The 20779-nt window shown below is 43.0% G+C and overlaps 1 protein-coding gene across 11 annotated transcripts in view; it reads right to left on the bottom strand.

Annotated features, from left to right (window-relative positions):
- SENP6 (SUMO specific peptidase 6) overlaps nucleotides 1-20779 on the bottom strand; it is a 172967-nt gene that overhangs the window by 3411 nt on the left and 148777 nt on the right. For all 11 annotated transcript variants that reach the window (XM_069726523.1, XM_069726526.1, XM_069726529.1 and 8 more), the window contains 6 exons: nucleotides 17520-17612; nucleotides 9761-10173; nucleotides 5665-5759; nucleotides 4841-4929; nucleotides 3181-3249; nucleotides 2668-2818 (listed from right to left, as the gene is read on the bottom strand). In XM_069726523.1, coding sequence (XP_069582624.1) covers nucleotides 2668-2818; nucleotides 3181-3249; nucleotides 4841-4929; nucleotides 5665-5759; nucleotides 9761-10173; nucleotides 17520-17612 — 910 coding nt within the window. The remainder of the gene's footprint in view (nucleotides 1-2667; nucleotides 2819-3180; nucleotides 3250-4840; nucleotides 4930-5664; nucleotides 5760-9760; nucleotides 10174-17519; nucleotides 17613-20779) is intronic.

Raw genomic sequence — 20779 nt, forward strand, 5'->3', positions numbered from 1 at the left:
GCATGCGTTTTTTTGCATGCGCTTTGCCGCGTTTTGACGACGCATGCGTCGTTTCTATGCATGTGTTTTGTTGCAGAAATGCAACATGTAGTAATTTCTAGTGGCGTTTTTTTGCCGCAAAAAAACGTATTGCTGTCTATGTAAACGCATGCGTTTTTAAGCACATGCGTTTGCATGCGTTTTTAAACGCATGCGTTTTAATAGAAAAACACAAGAATACACACTGATAAGCCAACCCCCAACTCTAAGGGATCCTAACTCTAAGGATCCTAACCCTAAGGATCCTAACCCTAACCCTAGGGATCCTAACCCTAAGGGATCCTAACCCTAACCCTAAGGGTTAGGATCCCTTAGGGTTAGGATCCCTAGGGTTAGGATCCCTTAGGGTTAGGATCCCTTAGGGTTAGGATCCCTAGGGTTAGGATCCCTTAGGGTTAGGATCCCTTAGGGTTACTAGGGATCCTAACCCTAACTATTTCTGTTTATAGTGGGTTTTCTTGTTGATTTTGATGATTGGCAGCTGTCACACACTTCTCATAATGCGTTTCAAAAACGCAAACACAGGTAAAAACGCATGTAAACGCGTCAAAACGCCGCGTTTGTATTAAAACATGCAAAAACGCATGCATCTAAAAACCGCAGCGTTTAAACGCGTTTACATGCGTTTTTTCACCAAATGCGTTTGCGTTTAAAACGCTGCGTTTTTAAACGCAAATGTGAAACCAGCCTTAGACAAAATGCGTGTGTCTTGCTAATTACAAAATATTGAGGGATGGGCACACCACACCCGGGTTCTTTGGCTGTTACTCTATGGCCACTAGACCACAAGAGCCGAAGGGCTGGAAACAGTGGAGTATTGCATAATGTGGCCGCTACCCCACTCGGTGTCTTAATTTCAACTGTATCTGCGTTGCCAAGATGTAGATACAATTAAAAACTATGGTGAGACAAGGAGCAGTTGGCTCCCTGCGTCACCAATCAGCCTGAGCATACGAGTCTCAGCACAGCAGGAGTGAGAACGTCACTAGATTTTTCCTGCTGCGAGAAGCCTCAGTCTTAACTTTGCACAGAACGGAGTAGCGCATTAGTGATGAGGCGAGGCTAATTTTTTTTTTGCCCATCCTTACTTGTTTAAGGAGATTGTGGAAAATATCAAATGGAGTGTGGAGGGAGGGTCTATGGATCCATTACAGTGGGTGTGTGTGAGATGAGGGAGGGTCTGTTGGAGATCATACTGTGCGTGTGTGAGCCAACATGCGGTGTGTAGAAGCATCATACTGTGTATGGGGACAGCGGGAGTATCATACTGTGTGTGTATGGGGGGAGGGCTGTGAGGTCATCGGGAGAGGGAGCTAAAGACCCAAGTACATCTATACTTATACATACTTAAGGTTGTACAACAAGAGCTATATGACTAATAAACTTAATGGTTTTCATTAGCTGCTACTGGTAAAAAACATGTTAGAATAAGCCCTATTGCAACATGTATTAACTGCAGAAACTAGTCAACATACTGTATATACTCGAGTATAAGTCGACCCTAGTATAAGCCGAGGCACCTAATTTTGCCACGGAAAACTGGGAAAACTTATTGACTCGAGACGTCACGGTCATGTGACCGCGACGTCATCATAGGTCCTGCGCCCATACCAACACTGGGACCGGAAGCTGCCGTGGACTACAAGGGGCCTTCGGAAAGGTGACTATATGTTTATTTTTTCACCTGTGACAAACCTGGCTGGGCAATATACCACTTAGCTGGGCAATATACTATGTGACTGGCCTATATACTACGTGACTGGCCAATATACTATGTGGCTCTGTGCTGTATACTACTTCGCTGTGCAATATACTACGTGGCTCTGTGCTGTATACTACGTCACTGGGCAATATACTACGTTACTGGCCAATATACTACGTGGCTCTGTGCTGTTTACTACGTTGCTGTGCGATATACTACATCACTGGGCAATATACCAAGTAACTGGGCAATATACTACGTGACTGGGCAATATACTACGTGGCTGCGCAATATACTACGTGACTGGGCAATATACTACGTAACTGGCCAATATACTACGTGGCTGGGCAATATACTACGTGGCTGGCCAATATACTACGTGGCTGAGCAATATACTACGTGGCTGAGCAATATACTACGTGGCTGAGCAATATACTACGTGGCTGAGCAATATACTACGTGGCTGGGCAATATACGTCGCTGGGCAATATACTACGTGTCTGGGCAATATACTACGTGTCTGGGCAATATACTACGTGTCTGGGCAATATACTATGGAGCTGGGCAATATACTATGTGGCTGGGCAATATACTACGTGGCTGGGCAATATACTACGTGGCTGGGCAATATACTACGTGGCTGGGCAATATACTACGTGGCAGGGCAGTATACTACGTGGCTGGGCAGTATACTACGTGGCTGGGCAATATACTACGTGGCTGGGCAATATACTACGTGGCTGGGCAATATACTACGTGGCTGGGCAATATACTACGTGGCTGGGCAATATACTACGTGGCTGGGCAATATACTACGTGGGCTGTGCAATATACTACGTAGACATGCATATTCTAGAATACCCGATGCAATAGAATCGGGCCACCATCTAGTACTATATAAACAGATACTAAAAATACTAGCTCACCTCAAAAAAGCTCTCCACATACTGCAGTACAAACACTCCACAATCACTGAAGTTGTTCTGCTGAGGCACTCTGGGGTTGGAACCTTTCATGTAGTCTTTGGAAAAGCTTCTCTTGCTTCCTTTCTTCACTTCCCATTCTACCTCCAGGTATCTGACAGATATATATATATATATATAATCTCAGCATACAAAGGACAAAAATTCATAATGAGTATTGATGAGCAAATGTGCAAAGATAACTTCTTATCCGAGCATCTGGGTGTGCTCGTATATTATGTTTGAGTCCCTGCGGCTGCATGATTTGTGGCTGTTACACAATTCCCACATGTTGTGTCTGTCTAACAGCCGCAAATCATGCAGCCATAGAGACTCGGACATAATATGCAAAAACTTCCAGATGCTCGGATATCGCCCGACTGTGCTGGGATAAGATGTTATCCGAGCACATCCGCTCATCACTAATAAGTAGCAAACAAACTCCCCTAAAACGAATGGACACAAAACAGAACTTACTCTCGTAAAGTTTTCACCACATTGGAACGAGAAGGACCTCTCAGAGAATCCATAATCAGTATGCACGGTCTGGGACAAAGAAGAAAAAAAGTAAGAGGCGTTACATGTACCTGATATAAATACATCCAGAATATATATATATATATATATATACACACATCCATAATTGTATAAAGGCATGGTAATCTTAGTGTAGTGTATGTAAAGTTTTGACTTTGCAGTAAGTAATAAAAATGCCAAATATTAATAATTATGGTAATCCTAATTGACCTAAAATGGGGAAGGTTTATTCTGATTTCATGTCAGATATTGAGTACAACATTCATATGTGTCTTGTCATACAGTGTATGTAAACTTCTGGTTTCAGCAGTACACATAGATAAAAGTCCCTGCAATAAACCAGCAGAGAATAACATAGTGAATGCAATCAGGGCCCTTATTCCTACGGTAATTTCTACATTACTAATCATCATCAGCTGGGACACAATACGGCAGTTGCCATGCTGGAGAGAACGGCGGCCTCCCTAGGGACAATAAGACAATACTTCAGGGACTGGCTGCGGAAGATTGTCAACAGTGGAAAGAACGCACAATATTGGCAGACTCCTGAAATATCTCTCAATTAGCCTACAGAGCTGAAATCCTTTCACGGGGCGGCGGTGGAGACACGAAGCCCCCATTCCATTGTGCTGAGCTAGTCGAAACCATTTTCTCCTTCTTAATTTGGACACACAAATTAGAACGCTGTGTGATGAAATGCCCAACCACTTGCAGGACTCTTCTGTATTATTAAAGCAGCTAGTCTTCTGGAGGAAAGAATCATTTATGAGCGATGCCAAGAACAGCACTTCTACGTTTTTATCATAGTAACAAATGCTGGGGTCGACCCAGAGAGGAGCAGTACTGTACTGATGAGACGACTACCATTCGCCTTAGTGGAGTGATAAATGCTCGTGCATCTCCCCCACTAGATTACTACTGTAGTCTACATTTCACTTCTACAACACAAGAGGGAATTGTGTTTGTGAACAAGCAAAAACAATATACTGTACTGTCTGCACCTCGAGGCAAAAAGACAAAATCCCATCAAGCCGAAATGGCTCAGCATTTTACTCTATGGGGCTACAACGCATAGCTCTGCAACATTATGCATCACTAACTTTGGTATTCATGAAATGTCAGGGGATCCAGTAGATCACGACCGTAACATTCTATTTTTGATGCATAAGCCTTCAAATACCAATTATCAAACCTCCAGTGGATTACCTGCACATCTGACTGTATCCCAGCCTGCAGGGAATGTAGGCGGACAATGACATGACCGCCTCTGTGTAGGTGGTGGGGATTCTGCCATTTATGCCCCTGAATAAGATTATAAAAAGAGGCTTTGTTCATGTATGGTTGATGAGCTGCCTGCCCCTGAAGAGAATTCTACAGGAAAAGTGATGGGCACAGAAAGATCTGCGATATGCTTCAGCTCCAGAAATATTCTCCAGCAGGCTGTTAGCGGACTCTACACAATGTTGTACTGCCGGACACTTATGCAATCAACCTCACAGTGTTCCAGCCATGATCCACTCTTCGGCCCTCAAACACACATTTTCTAAGAAATCCCATTCATTCAGAATAATTCCAGATGTAGTGTGTTCAAAACACCCACTGTTTGCAGAGCGAACGTTTGAGATGCCATTTTCCTGCTTCAGAAGTGAAATTGTCATCAGCAAGGCCGCCATCGTCGCTGCTTTCATCCTATAGAAATAAGTCCATAGAAACACTTAACACAGGAATCATGAAAGGGAATCTGTCAGCAGGCTTTTGCCATGTACTCTAAGCATAGCATGACTTGGGGGGCAGAGACCCCAATTTCAGCGATGTGTTACTTACTGGGCTGTTGTGTTGTTGCTTTAATAAACAGGAGATCGTCATTACAGGACTAGTTCTCTCCTGCCATCTAGTCCTCCTACTGTGTGCAACCCCACCCCCAACACTGATTGGCAGCTTTCTGCCTATGCACAGAAAGCTGCAAATCAGTGGGGTGTGGCAGGGTTATAAAGATCTAAAAATGCATAGAACCACTAACTCTGCAGCAGATAAAATAGTGATATTATCAAAACGACAGCATGCAGACCAGTAAGTGACACATAGCTGGAATCAGGGACTCAGACTACATAGCAAAAACCTGATGGCAGATTACCTTTAATACAAAGACTCAAATTATTGTATGCAAAAATCAATACACTAAATAACTGCTAACGCAAATATAAATGATAATCACAGCTTACCCAACTAAAAAAGCACAACCAAATATAAGAAACTATAGAACAATTGGGCCCAGTTCTGACTGAGCGGATCTAAAATGGACTTCTGTACGTGAGAGATAAAACACAGAACTGAAAAGGTATTCTACAATGTATTACGTCCTAACCCCCGCTAAGATTGCTCTAGTATGTTCCTGGATTAAGTTCCTGTTACTCTTATTCGTACCAGATTATCCTGATCAGAATCTATCAATTCCTCTTCACTTTTCTTCGGGTCATCTGGAGAGTCACTATAGCTCATCTTTATTCTGTGCAAACCATCTAGATGGAGTAAATAAAATACAACATGATCAATTACATCCTAGGTATAAAAAAAACCTAAAACATTTAATAAACAACTTCTGCACAGGGATCCATCAACCCTTTCTAATGCCAGGATGCCGTTACATGTAGCTACGCCGTCACTGCGGCCATCTCGGTCATTAGCGGCCACTACAGAAGACTATCTGTGCAGCAGGGAAGACATTACTTTCATTGGAGCAGCGCTGGGGTTATCTTGCAGGATGATTCTGTCAGAAACACTGTGGGAAGGACTGATGGACAGTCAGCCCCAGCTTCAGTATAAAACCTATCCTTGTGATAATCAACGTCAAATTGGTGGGGGTCCAACATTCAGCACCCCCAATGATCAGCGGTCATCACCTGCAGCCACGAGCAGTTGTACACAGGATACGGAGCAGCACAGCACAGCTGTCACACGGTTTAGAGGCCACTACCACGTACGAGCCATCAGAGAAGCTGATGTGGATGGAGCCGGGCTGGTATGATGGAGCCGTGCTGTCCTGCCCTGTACACCGGCTACATTCAGCCACTACTGCAGCTGGTAAAGTGGATTACCACCTCACTGATGACCTACCCACTGACAGGACATCAATAGCACAGTAGCGAATAACGCCACTAGTTAGGTCCAATTTGGAAAGTTATTTTTCTAGTTCTTTCTGTCTGTTTCCAACAGCAACAGCACAAGTGTGACAGCAACTCTAAGGCTATGTGCACACATTCAGGATTTCTTGCAGAAATTTCCTGAGCAAAACCGGACATTTTCTGCAAGAAATCAGCATGCGTTTTTCTCGCAGATTTTTCCAAAAGGTTCCCAATGCAATATTATAGTGGGAAATCCGCAAAAAGTCCACAAAATTAATGAACTTGCTGCGTTTTTTACCGCAATGCGTTTTTTTTGCGGAAAAAAACGCATCATGTGCACAAAAATTGCGGAATGCATTCTAAATAATGGGATGCATAATGCATGCTTTTTTTTCGCATTTTTATAGCAAAAAAACCGCGAAAAATCTGCAACGTGCACACAGCCCAATACAAACAGGACCTGAGTGAGTACAAGAAGAATCCACAGGCTTTCCCTCCCCCAACTATAGGCGCATGAAGTTCTTTCATACACAAGTCCAGCAATACTTACCGTATTTTTCAGATTTGGGGGGTAAATGGGGGGTGAATCTTATGCGGATATATCTTACCGGCCGTAGTGGAGCAGGGTCGCTGCTGGAGGAGGCAAGAGTGGAGCGTGGCTGCAGGCTGGGATGAGGCGGTGTTCGGATGTGCAGTGCCAAACTGTGGGTGTTCGGTGGGTAGGGGCTCTGCTGACATTCTGTGAAAGCCCAGAGCCCCCGCACTTACATGGTTTCCTATGCGGTGGACTCAGGAAATATGACCGAACACCCTTTCATCCCAGCCTGCAGCAACGCTCCACTCCTGCTTTATCGCAGCCACCACCCCTGGTAAGCAGTAAGACGCATGGATTACAAGACGCATCACCATTTTAATTTAAAAAAAAAAAAAAAGTTTTTTTTCCCCCTATTTTTCTCCTCAAAATTTGGGGTGCATCTTATAATCTGTAAAATACGGTATACATGGTCAGTATTGTTTGAATTTATAAGCAAATGAGGCGGTAAAGGGAGCAGAAGGAGCTGTCACTCAAGCAGGTGGAGGCGGGGCAGGGAATAGACCTGGAGTGACAGAGGCTTTAAGATCTTCAGTGTCATTTGCATATAAAATACATAAATAATTGTAAATCATACAATAAAAAAAAAGTTTTAAAACTTTGGCTACTAGTAGTAAAATATAAAGGGTTACTGGATGTGTGCACAATACCTACTGGTCCCACATCCTTGCTGGTGTCAGTACTTGTCACCTGCCACACTCCTTTTTCAAAACAGAAGCGAGAGGAGCAGGACTAACTCTTTAACCCCTTTACCGACATGGCTATTTTCATTTTTGAGTTTTCTTCACTTCCTCCCCTTCGTTCAAGAGGCCTAACATTTTTATTATTCCGTGTGTATAAAATAAAATAATTCAACAATCTATTTTTAATTCATTTGCAGTCTTCATTATAGGGTAAAAATTGCCAGGAAATAGGATTCTACAGGGCAATATGATCAAGGAGATAGTAAACATGCAGAGCTTTTTATTTTTTCATTCAAGTGGTGAAAAAAAATACGGAAATTTGTCTTTAAAAAAAAAAAGTTGAGGTGTGTTGCCATCTTCAGAGATCATCATGGTTTACATTTTCAGCTGAAAGGAGCGTGTGAGCTAGTCTTTGCATCCGAAGACATCAATAAAAAGGTTGGGGCAGTAAGGGGCAATGCTGATTGCCCCTTATTGCATTTCTCTGCAGTGTGGCCGCAGCCAAAAAACTAATTGTGGTGTTTAGACATTTTTCTCATTACAGTTTACTAATTTATTTTATTTTTTGATAGATCAGTCATTTATGGACGCAGCAACACCACATATATGTACGGTGTTTATTTACTGTATTTTAATGGGGGAGAGGAGGTGATTTTTTTTTTCAAAACTTTTTTTCCAACTTTTCACTGCAGTAGTTCGTCCCTTAGGGGGCTTGAACCTGCAATCTTATCTTGTGATCATCCCAGTCTCCTATGACCACCAGCCAGAAGCTAGCATTCACAGAAGTACCGTCATGACTGGCAGATGCGCCCCCTGCTAGTGTTTTGTCACTGTTAAAGATTGGCAGTGGCATTTATCAGGCTGAAGCATCACTCCGGGGTTTTATTTATAGTAGCGCTGGATTGGTGCTACTACTGTAAGTTACCTGCATTTAGTCTCATACTCCCCATCTGCCGTCTTCATCCTTTATCAGAGTAGATCCAGCAGTCTGTGACCTGCCAGGCAGTCAGAAGATGGCAGATTGGGACTGGAGCAGTGTTGGGAAGAGCTGAAGACAGTGACTGGTACGTAGAATACTATGGTCAAGGAATTTAGATTAGAAGCACCACTCTAGTGCTCATAGAAAAAAACAACATTGGAGTGGTGCTTTAACAACCGTCTGTTAGAGGCAGATGATGGCTACATATCCCAGTCATCATCTGCCCGCATAAAAGTCAGGGAGCCAGCTTATGACATACTGGTACGTCATACGTCGTTAAGGGGTTGAAGGTGGAGCCAATTCTAAACATAAAGACTAAAAGGTGGCTGTTTTGCTTTGGTGTCACCACACTAGGGTAACTACATCTTTTTTTAATTTTATCATCTAAATCATCTACGTCTGTTTGAAATGGTTGTAATTGTAAACTACTGTAGTTGTTAACTATTTGGGGCATATGAGATTTTTTTAATTATTTCTTCAATACTTGGAAAATTTCAATTACGACAGTTTCTGTATATATATATATATATATATATATATATATATATATATATATATATATATATATATATATATTTATTTTTTTTTTGACGATTGATTTCAGTGAATTTCCAGACCATGCCATATGGTTTTTAATCTTTTTTTCTAACTCTTATGGACAATAAAACAGTAACATTTTTAATTAGATTTGTGAATGTGCAGTTTCTTTATTAATCAAAAAATGCACCAAGTTAGAAGTCCACAACATGAGTGCCACCCACAGATATGGACTATTTGCATGATACTAATTTTTTTATGCAGATATTTTTATATGACAATGCATCCCTGCCTGGATGTGTAAAATACATCGGCTTCCATTAAGCCTACATATGACTTGCATGTCACCTTGTGCGGTCCAGTGTTAGTTAAGCACTACTGCTTCCTTCCTAATATCACACCATGCTTGTCCATGCGTTGTATTTGGTACTGCAGCTCAGCTCCACCACACACAACCTGAGGATAGATGTGGTACCGTGTTCTTCTTATCCTCTATACCCCTTTTAAGAAGAACCCAATTTTTAACCTCACTTATGTTCCTGTATAAACATAATGTTTTTCTAAATACGAGCATAAAGTGAGAGACGATGCACTTTCTGCTACTCACCAGACTGCTTCATTGGCGTTTTACATTCGCTTGCTATTCCATTTACATTTTCAGTACTACAGTCCATTTGAGGAAATGGAGTTTGCAGAGAGGCATCGGATTCTTGGAGCCCTTGATCATTTTTTCTGACGTTGTGTCTTCTTTTGTTGCCTGGGCTGTCGCTATCGTCAGTTCCAGAACTTGTGTCACCAGAAGCAAGAGTTTGCTTTTTGCTGGACAATTTCTTAGGCGTTGACTTAGAAGAACCACTTTGCAAACAGGTTCGTAATTCAGCAGATAGAGGAGATGCCCGATTATCATCTGTCTGTGCCGTAGCTGTGGATGGACTACTAGTTTCTTGGTAGTACTCATTAGGATAATACATCGGTTCGTTTAGGCCAGGAAAACAAATGACCGCTAAAAACCAATGAGCACTGCAAGAGAAATAAAAACATGACAAACCAACCAAACTATCCAATATACCATATCTTTGTACCGTCATGAATAAAAGTGTTGGCACCATTGAAATTGTTCCAGAAAATGAAGTATTTCCCCAAGAAAATTACTGCAATTACACATTTTATTATACACATGATTATTTCATTTGTGTATAGGAACAACACAAAAAAGGCAAATTGGACATACAGTTAGGCCCATATATATTTGGACAGAGACAACATTTTTCTAATTTTGGTTATAGACATTACCACAATGAACTTTAAACAAAATAATTCAGATGTAGTTGAAGTTAAGCCTTTCAGCTTTCATTTGAGGGTATCCACATTAAAATTGGATGAAGGGTTTAGGAGTTTCAGCACCTTATCATGTGTTACTCTGTTTTTAAAGGGACCAAAAGTAATTGGACAGATTCAATAATTTTAAATAAAATGTTCATTTTTAGTTTTTCTTGTTTGAAAACCCTTTGTTGGCAATGACTGCCTGAAGTCTTGAACTCATGGACATCACCAGACGCTGTGTTTCCTCCTTTTTGATGCTCTGCCAGGCCTTCATTGCGGTGGTTTTCAGTTGCTGTTTGTTTTGGGCCTTTCTGTCTGAAGTTTAGTCTTTAACAAGTGTAATGCATGCTCAATTGGGTTGAGATCAGGTGACTGACTTGGCCATTCAAGAATATTCCACTTCTTTGCTTTAATAAACTCCTGGGTTGCTTTGGCTTTATGTTTTGGGTCATTGTCCATCTGTAGTATGAAACAATGACCAATCAGTTTTGCTGCACTTGGCTGGATCTGAGCACACAGTATGTCTCTGAATACCTCAGAATTCATTCGGCTGCTTCTGTCCTGTGTCACATCATCAATAATCACTAGTGACCCAGTGCCACTGGCAGCCATGCATGTCCAAGCCATCACACTGCTTCTGCCATGTTTTACAGATGATGTGGTATGCTTTGGATCATGAGCTGTACCACGCCTTCGCCATACTTTTCTCTTTTCCATCATTCTGGTAGAGGTTGATCTTGGTTTCATCTGTCCAAAGAATGTTCTTCCAGAACTGTACTGGCTTTTTTAGATGTTTTATAGCAAAGTCCAGTCTAGCCTTTTTATTCTTGATGCTTATGAGTGGCTTGCACCATGCAGTGAACCCTCTGTATTTACTTTCATGCAGTTTACTCTTTATGATAGATTTGGATATTGATACGCCTACCTCCTGGAGAGTGTGGTTCACATGGTTGGCTGTTGTGAAGGGGTTTCTCCTCACCATGGAGATTATTCTGCGATCATCCACCACTGTTGTTTTCCGTGGGCGCCCAGGTCTTTTTGCATTGATGAGTTCACCAGTGCTTTCTTTGTTTCTCAGGATGTACCAAACTGTAGATTTTGCCACTCCTAATATTGTAGCAATTTCTCGGATGGGTTTTTTCTGTTTTCGCAGCTTAAGGATGGCTTGTTTCACCTGCATGGAGAGCTCCTTTGACTACATGTTTACTTCACAGCAAAACCTTCCAAATGCAAGCACCACACCTCAAATCAACTCCAGGACTTTTATCTGCTCAACTGAGAATGACATAACGAAGGGATTGCCCACACCTGTCCATGAAATAGCCTTGGAGTCAATTGTCCAATTACTTTTGGTCCCTTTAAAAACAGGGTGGCACATGTTAAGGAGCTGAAACTCCTAAACCCTTCATCCAATTTTAATGTGGATACCCTCAAATGAAAGCTGAAAGTCTGAACTTCAACTGCATCTGAATTGTTTTGTTTAAAATTCATTGTGGTAATGTCTTTAACCAAAATTAGAAAAATGTTGTCTCTGTCCAAATATATATGGACCTAACTGTAATTTCACACAAAACCCCAAAAATGGGCTGGAAAAAAAAAATTGTTGCCACCTTTCCAAAACTGTGTGCAAACAACTTTGTTCAAGCATGTGATGCTTGTTCAAACTCACCTGTGGCAAGTAACAGGTGTGGTCAATCTGAAAATCACACCTGAAACCATGTAAAAAGGGGATTGGACTATGATTGGAGAGCAGAAAGAAGAGAAGAGAACTGTCTGGGGACTTGAGTACCAAAATTATTTAAGAATATAAATAATCTCAAGGTTACTATTCCATCTCCAGAGATCTTGATGTTCCTTTGTCCGTGGGGACCCACATAAATCAAGAAGTTTACAAGCCATGGCACTGTAGCTAATCTCCCTGGACATGGACGGCAGAGAAAAATTGAAGAAACGTTGCAATGCAGAATAGTCCGGATGGTGGAAAGGTAGCCCCAATTAAGTTCCAAAGAAATTCAAGCTGTCCTGCAGGCTCAGGGTTCATCAGTGTCAGCAAATATGGTGAGGTTCAAAGATGATTTGGGGTTGTTTTGCTTGGTGCTTTGACTGTGTACAAAGCACCATGAAATCTGAAGATTACCAACAGATTTTGGGTCACAATGTAGTGCTCAGTGTCAGAAAGATGGGTTTGCATCCTAGGTTATGGGTCTTCCTGCAGGACAATGACCCCAAACATCCTTCAAGAAGCACCCAGAAATGGATGGAAAAAGCGCTGGAGAGATTAGAAATGGACAGCATCTAAAACCCATTGAACACCTGTGGAGAGATCTTAAAATTGATGTTGGAAGAAGGCACTCTTCAAATATGAGAGAGCCGGAGCAGTTTGCAAAAGAAAAGTGGTCCAAAATTCCAGTTGAGCAGGTGTAAGAAGCTTGTTGATGGTTATAGGAAGCGATCGATTGCAATATTGCAAATATTAAGTTGAAGGGGCCAAAAATTTTGTTCAACCCATTTTTGAGGTTTAGTGTGAAATTATGTCCAATTTGCCTTTTTTTTCTTGTTTTGCTTTAATAAACACATAGGAAATAAATACCGTATTTTTTGGATTATAAGACGCACGCCAAATTTTTAGGAGAAAAATAAGAAAAAAATATTTTTTAATAAAATGGTGGAGCTTCTTATAATCCATGCATCTTATTGCTTACCGGGAGTGGTGGGTGCAGCGAAGCGGGGTCCCAGGGTCGCTGCTAGAGGAGGCAGGAGTGGGGTGATGTTGCAGGCTAGGATGAGGGGGGGCTCCGATGTGTGGCATGATGGTGCGGGGGTCTTGTGTTGGTGCATGTCCAATTATGCTGGAGGGTGCTGCAGGTGTCTCTGGTGCCCAACGGTGCTGCGTGGGTGTCTGGCTCTGCCAACATTTTGCGACAGGCCAGAGCCCCGGTAATTCCACGGTTCCCTGTGCATGTGCGGTGGACTCCGGGAATATGGGCGCCGTCAGAGATGGCGCATGCGCAGATTGTGATCTTGGGACCAAGATCTCGAGAGATGAGATTTCAGCGCTGAACTCTCATCTCTCGAGATCTTAGTCCCGTGATCACCCGCACGCGCCGCCCTTGGCGGTGGCCATATTCCCGGAGTCCACCGCACACACACAGGGAACCATGGAATTACTGGGGCTCTGGCCTGTCGCAAAATATCAGCAGAGGCCTGGGCAGCACCAGACACCCATGCTGCACCACTGGGCACCGGAGACACCCGCAGCACCATCCAGCAACCGCCAGGCACCCGGACATCCCCTCATCCGAGTCTGCAGCCTACGACAACGGTATCGGTAGGGCATGCCCGCTGTGACGCACCCCTCCCCCCCCCCAACTTTCCCCCCCTCCCCCCAACTTTGGGTGGAAAAAAGTGTGTCTTATAAAACAAAAAATACGGTATATGTATAACAAAACATATGCAATGGCAATAATTTTCTGGGAGAAATTACCGTATATACTCGAGTATAAGCCGACCCCCCTAATTTTGCCACAAAAAACTGGGAAAACTTATTGACTCGAGTATAAGCCTAGGGTAGGAAATGCAGCAGCTACTGGTAAATTTCAAAAATAAAAATAGATGCTCCATACCGTTCATTATTGCCCCATAAGATGCTCCATATAAAGCTGTGCCATATATAATGCTCCATACTGTTCATTATTGCCCCATAGATGTGCCATAGAAAGCTCTGCCATATAGTGCTCTGCACCGTTCATTATTGCCCCATAGCTGCCATATACTGCTGTGTGCTGTTCAGTACTGCCCCATAGCTGCCATATAGTGCTGTGTGCCGTTCAGTACTGCCCCATAGCTGCCATATAGTGCTGTGTGCCGTTCAGTACTGCCCCATAGCTGCCATATAGTGCTGTGTGCCGTTCAGTACTGCCCCATAGCTGCCATATAGTGCTGTGTGCCGTTCAGTACTGCCCCATAGCTGCCATATAGTGCTGTGTGCCGTTCAGTACTGTCCCATAGCTGCCATATAGTGCTGTGTGCCGTTCAGTACTGCCCCATAGCTGCCATATAGTGCTGTGTGCCGTTCAGTACTGCCCCATAGCTGCCATATAGTGCTGTGTGCCGTTCAGTACTGCCCCATAGCTGTCATATAGTGCTGTGTGCCGTTCAGTACTGCCCCATAGCTGCCATATAGTGCTGTGTGCCGTTCAGTACTGCCCCATAGCTGTGCCATAGAAAGCTCTGCCATTGCTGCTGCTGCAATAAAAAAAAAAAAAAAAGCCATACTCACCTCTCTTGCTTGCAGCTCCCGGTGTCCGGTCCCGGCGTCTCTGCGCACTGACTGATCAGGCAGAGGGCGCCGCGCACACTATATGCGTCATCGCGCCCTCTGACCTGCACAGTCAGAGCGGAGCGACGCCGGGAAGATGGAGCGACGCCCGGCGGCTGGAACGCGGACAGGTGAATATTACATACTTACTTAGTCCCAGCGATCCTGACGCTCCCTCTGCCTGTCACAGCTGGTCTTCGGTGCCGCAGCCTCTTTCTCTATCAGCGGTCACCGGCACCGCTGATTAGAGAAATGAATACGCGGCTCCACCCCTATGGGAGGTGGAGCCGCCTATTCATTTTTCTAATGAGCGGTCCCACGTGACCGCTGAAGAGGGGAAGAAGCTGCAGCACAGAAGACCGTGGGACGGCAGGGATAGCGTCAGGATCGCTGGGACTAGGTAAGTATGCCTCAGCGCCCTCACCCGCCGACCCCACCGCTACCGTGACTCGAGTATAAGCCGAGAGGGGCACTTTCAGCCCAAAATTTTGGGCTGAAAATCTCGGCTTATACTCGAGTATATACGGTACTTCATTTTCTAGTACAATTTCAAGGGTACAAATAATTTTGGCAGGACTGTATGAGTGTTCAATTAGTTTGTGAGCTAAATCATAGCCTTTTGTCAACACTTCTAAAGCGGCCTGTATTCAGCAATGGATTATCTAGACTACAGCATAACCACAAAGAAAACTACAGCAAACTGGGCTTGTTTCCACAAGTAAAGCCTGCCATACCTGTAGGAACAGTATATAAAAAAAATGCTGTAATATTTTGCAGTCAAGCAGATGCAAAAGATACGAGAACTCTTAAAGTAAGTAAACAAGTAACTAACATCATATAGTTTGTCACGTTGATTAATCTCATAGAAACAGAACTAGGGGCAAACTATTAACCATGTATACCGTATATACTCTAGTATAAGCCGAGATTTTCAGCCTATTTTCTTGGGCTGAAAATCCCCCTCTCGGCTTATACTCGAGTCATACCCAGGGGTCAGCAGGGGAGGGGGAGCGGGGGCTGTCTAATTATACTCACCTGCTCCTGGCGCGGTCCCTGCAGGTCCCTGGCTGCCCGGCGCCCCAGCTTCTTCCGGTATTGAGCGGTCACATGGTACCGCTCATTACAGTAATGAATATGCAGCTCCACTTCCGGGCGCCGCTCCATCTTCAGCGTCTTCTGCAGTGACGCTCAGGTCAGAGGGCACGGTGACGTGGTTACTGCGCGCCCTCTGCCTGAACATCAGTGCAGAAGATGCTGAAGATGGAGCCGCGCCGGAACGAAGTCAGGTGAATATTGAAAGTGCCGGGGACCTGAATGACGGAGAGGTATGTGATTTTTTTTTTTTCCCGCAACAACAGCAAATGGGGCAAGTGTCTGTATGGAGCATCTTATGGGGCCACAACGTTTGTGCAGCACTATATGGGGCAAGTGTCAGTATGGGGCCATAATCAACGTTTGTGCAGCACTATATGGGGCAAGTGTCAGTATGGAGTATCTTATAGGGCCATAATCAACGTTTGTGCAGCACTATATGGGGCAAGTGTCTGTATGGAGCATCTTATGGGGCCAAAATCAACGTTTGTGCAGCACTATATGGGGCACATATCTTTATGGAGCATCTTATGGGGCCATAATTAACGTTTGTGCAGCACTATATGGGGCAAATGTCTGTATGGAGTATCTTATGGGACCATAATTAACGTTTGTGCAGCACTATATGGGGCAAGTGTCTGTATGGAGCATCTTATGGGGCCATAATCAAGGTTTGTGCAGCACTATATGGGGCAAATGTCTGTATGGAGTATCTTATGGGGCCATAACGTTTGTGGAGCATTATATGGGGCAAGTGTCTGTATGGAGCATCTTATGGAGCCATAATCAAGGTTTGTGCAGCACTATATGGGGCAAATATCTTTATGGAGCATCTAATGGGGCCATAATCAACATTTGTGCAGCATTATATTGGGCAAATGTGTTTATGGAGCATCTTATGGGGCCATTATTAACCTTTATGCAGCATTATATGGGGCATATTTTAATATGGAGCATCTTATGGGGCCATCATAAACTTTATGGAGCATTATATGGGGTTCCTGATTCAATATGGATATTCAGAAGCACTTAACCTACTGATGTCTCAATTAATTTTACTTTTATTGGTATCTATTTCTACTTTTGACATTTACCGGTAGCTGCTGCATTTCTCACCCTAGGCTTATACTCGAGTCATTAAGTTTTCCCAGTTTTTTGTGGCAAAATTAGGGGGGTCGGCTTATACTCGGGTCGGCTTATACTCGAGTATATACGGTAGAGTATATTAGGGGACAACATAAATATCTTTCCGAGGATAGGCTTATACCAAGGAAGGTGACGGTCACAAGGGAGCATTCTCTGCGCTGGATGAGAGAAGGGTTTTCCACCAACATAGAAGAGGATTCTTTACTGTTAGGGCAGTGAGAATCTGGAATTCCTTGCCTGAGGAGGTGGTGATGGCGAACTCAGTGGAGGCGTTCAAGAGAGGCCTGGATGTCTTCCTGGAGCGTAACAATATTGTATCTTACAGTTATTAGGCTCTTTAGAAGGACGTAAATCTGAGGATTTATTCTGACGGAATACAGGCTGAACTGGATGGAGAAATGTCTTTTTTCGGCCTTGCTAACTATGTTACTTGTTCTTGTAAGAACAAAAGGATCGTTCCGTAGTCTGAGCTTTAGCATTTACTTACGCTTCATTAAGTGGAACAAATATGAAGTCTTTCTGAAAGATATCCACATGTCTGGTCCATGTCTTTACTCTTCCATGTCTTCTTTGCTGCAATCTTAGAAAGAAAAAACGAGTCAAGTGTCATCATTTGCATGGAAATTTTTACCTAATGTACAGAGGTTCCAGTAATAATTCTATGACCACCACGGTCTATATGTCAATATCTTGGGACTTCTTAATAGCTTCCTAATACTTACACTGTGTGCATAATTATTAGGCAAATTGTATTTTGATCACATGATCCTTTTTATACATGTTGTCCTACTCCAAGCTGTTCAGGCTTGAGAGCCAACTACCAATTAAGTAAATCAGGTGATGTGCATCTCTGTAATGAGGAGGGGTGTTGTCTTATGACTTCAAAACCCTATGTAAGGTGTGCTTAATTATTAGGCAACTTCCTTTCCTTTGGCAAAATGGGTCAGAAGAGAGATTTGACGGGCTCTGAAAAGTCCAAAATTGTGAGATGTCTTGCAGAAGGATGCAGCAGTCTTGAAATTGCCAAACTTTTGAAGCGTGATCACCGAACAATCAAGCGTTTCATGACAAATAGCCAACAGGGTCGCAAGAAGCGTGTTGGGCAAAAAAGGCGCAAAATAACTGTCCATGAACTGAGGAAAATCAAGTGTGAAGCTGCCAAGATGCCATTTGCCACCAGTTTTGCCATATTTCAGAGCAGCAGCGTTACTGGAGTAACAAAAAGCACAAGGTGTGCGATACTCAGGGACATGGCCAAGGTAAGGAAGGCTGAAAAACGCCCACCTTTGAACAGGAAACATAAGATAAAACGTCAAGACTGGGCCAAGAAATATCGTAAGACTGACTTTTCAAAGGTTTTATGGACTGATGAAATGAGAGTGACTCTTGATGGGCCAGAGGCTGGATCAGTACAGGGCAGAGAGCTCCACTCCGACTCAGACACCAGCAAGGTGGAGGTGGGGTACTGGTATGGGCTGGTATCATCAAAGATGAACTTGTGGGACCTTTTCGGGTTGAAGATGGAGTGAAGCTCAACTCCCAGACCTACTGCCAGTTTCTGGAAGACAACTTCTTCAAACACTGGTACAGGAAGAAGTCGGTATCGTTCAAGGAAAACATGATTTTCATGCAGGACAATGCTCCATCACATGCCTCCAACTACTCCACAGCGTGGCTGGCCAGTAAAGGTCTCAAAGAAGAAAAAATAATGACATGGCCCCCTTGTTCACCGCTCGGAACAGTGTCTGGGAGGCTGTGGTGGCTGCTGCACGCAATGTTGATCATAAACAGATCAAGCAACTGACAATCTATGGATGGAAGGCTGCTGAGTGTCATCATAAAGAAAGGTGGCTATATTGGTCACTAATTTTTTATTTTGCATGTCAGAAATGTTTATTTCTAAATTTTGTGCAGTTATATTGGTTTACCTTGTGAAAATAAAACAAGTGAGATGGAAATATATTTGGTTTTTATTAAGTTGCCTAATAATTCTGTACAGTAATAGTTACCTGCACAAACAGATATCCTCCTAAGATAGCCAAATCTAAAAAAAACACCCACTCCAACTTCCAAAAATATTAAGCTTTGATATTTATGAGTCTTTTGGGTTGATTGAGAACATAGTTGTTGATCAACAATAAAAATAATCCTCTAAAACACAACTTGCCTAATAATTCTGCACACAGTGTATATACAGTCTCACTGTTTTATTCCTGGATATGCTTTTATTTGCTTGTACTGTAACAGATCAGATTTCACCTGGCCCGTTTACTATGTGATCGAACCTGTCACTAGATTCATGCTGCCCGAACCACAGATAGCACGAATCAGGCATCGGCTGCGCAATTGAAGCCAATTATGCTTTAATCTGAAACATTTGAGAAAACGTAGCTTAAACAGCCAGCCTGGTGGATGTCCATAAGGAGAGATCTGACTAGTCCGCTGTGGCTCCGGCCGGCTTCTGTTTACTGACAGGTCTCTCCCATTTGTGTATATAAGGAAAGATCTGTCAATCAACTGCAGTGGTGCAAGGAGAAGCCACCCAGGGATGTCGTCGGACTACCCAGGTTGCTCCCTATTGTCCCAAGCCGTGCTAGCTCTTCAACATTTTCCATAAAACACTGTGGTATTTCAGAAAAAAACATACATGACTATAATGGTGCAGCCAAGCTCTGATTCACAATGCCCAGTGTTTTGGACAGCATTTGGTTCCCTTTAAATCTACATAAAATGTTGGTCTTAAAAAGTAAATAAGAAGTGGGGGAAAAAAAACACCTCCCTGAATCTACTCCAGAGCTTTTTATTCAATGAGTTTAATAATCTAATATATAATTGCCTAGAATACTACTTCCTGCAATTTGTGCCAACTTCCGTGGCTTTGTCCGGAGCTAATGTCCGGAGCTAATGTCCGGAGCTAATGTCCGGAGATAAGTGACGTCAACAGTGTCCAGTGTCTGATTGGTTGCCGCCTGCTGCGAGCGACCAATCAGAAACGTGCCGTACTGTGACACACTCCGCTCGCCATTTTGGTGTGATTTTTGAATTTTTACCTCACAGCAAGTTTCTACTGCGTGGAGGCGGGCCCAGTGACGTTGCTCTTCAAGCTCCTGCCGAATTTCGTCAAAAAAATGATAATACCATTTACCAAAACTATATATATTTAGTTGTGAAGTGGTTCAGTGACATTTTCACACCAATTTTGAACTTTTGTTTGGTGTTTTCTCCATATACTGCCTATTATTCACTGACTGTTATACTGAGAGACTGCCGTTTATTAACCTCTTCTTTGCCACATTGGGTATATTGCTCTATTATTTGCCACATAAGGACATTGTCCATTATTGCCCAGCAATTTCTCTGCAATATAAACTGCCTATTTATTAATATCTGCATTCCTGCAAAGAACTATTGCCTATTATTAACTGGCTATTTTCCTACTACCTGACACTGCCCACAACACGCAAAGTTGTCGTCTGATGTCTTTCATCCCTCCCCTCATAAGCATGTTCATGGATCCTGTGTAACTGTACCTTAAATAACAAGAATTGTCAAGAGCTCGTGAGTGCAGCCATTTTTCGTTCTTTCTTACTATTATTTATTAATTGTATTATTCTTACATTTGAATAAATAAAGTATATATGGATTCTAGACTCCCGATTCTTTAGAATCGGGCTGCCATCTAGTACATTACATAATCAAAAAGTAATTTAACCCCTTAGTGACCGAGACAAATTTTTTAAATCTGAC

This window comes from Ranitomeya imitator, chromosome 5 (genome assembly GCF_032444005.1).
Source record: "Ranitomeya imitator isolate aRanImi1 chromosome 5, aRanImi1.pri, whole genome shotgun sequence".
Classification (NCBI taxonomy): Eukaryota; Metazoa; Chordata; class Amphibia; order Anura; family Dendrobatidae; genus Ranitomeya; species Ranitomeya imitator.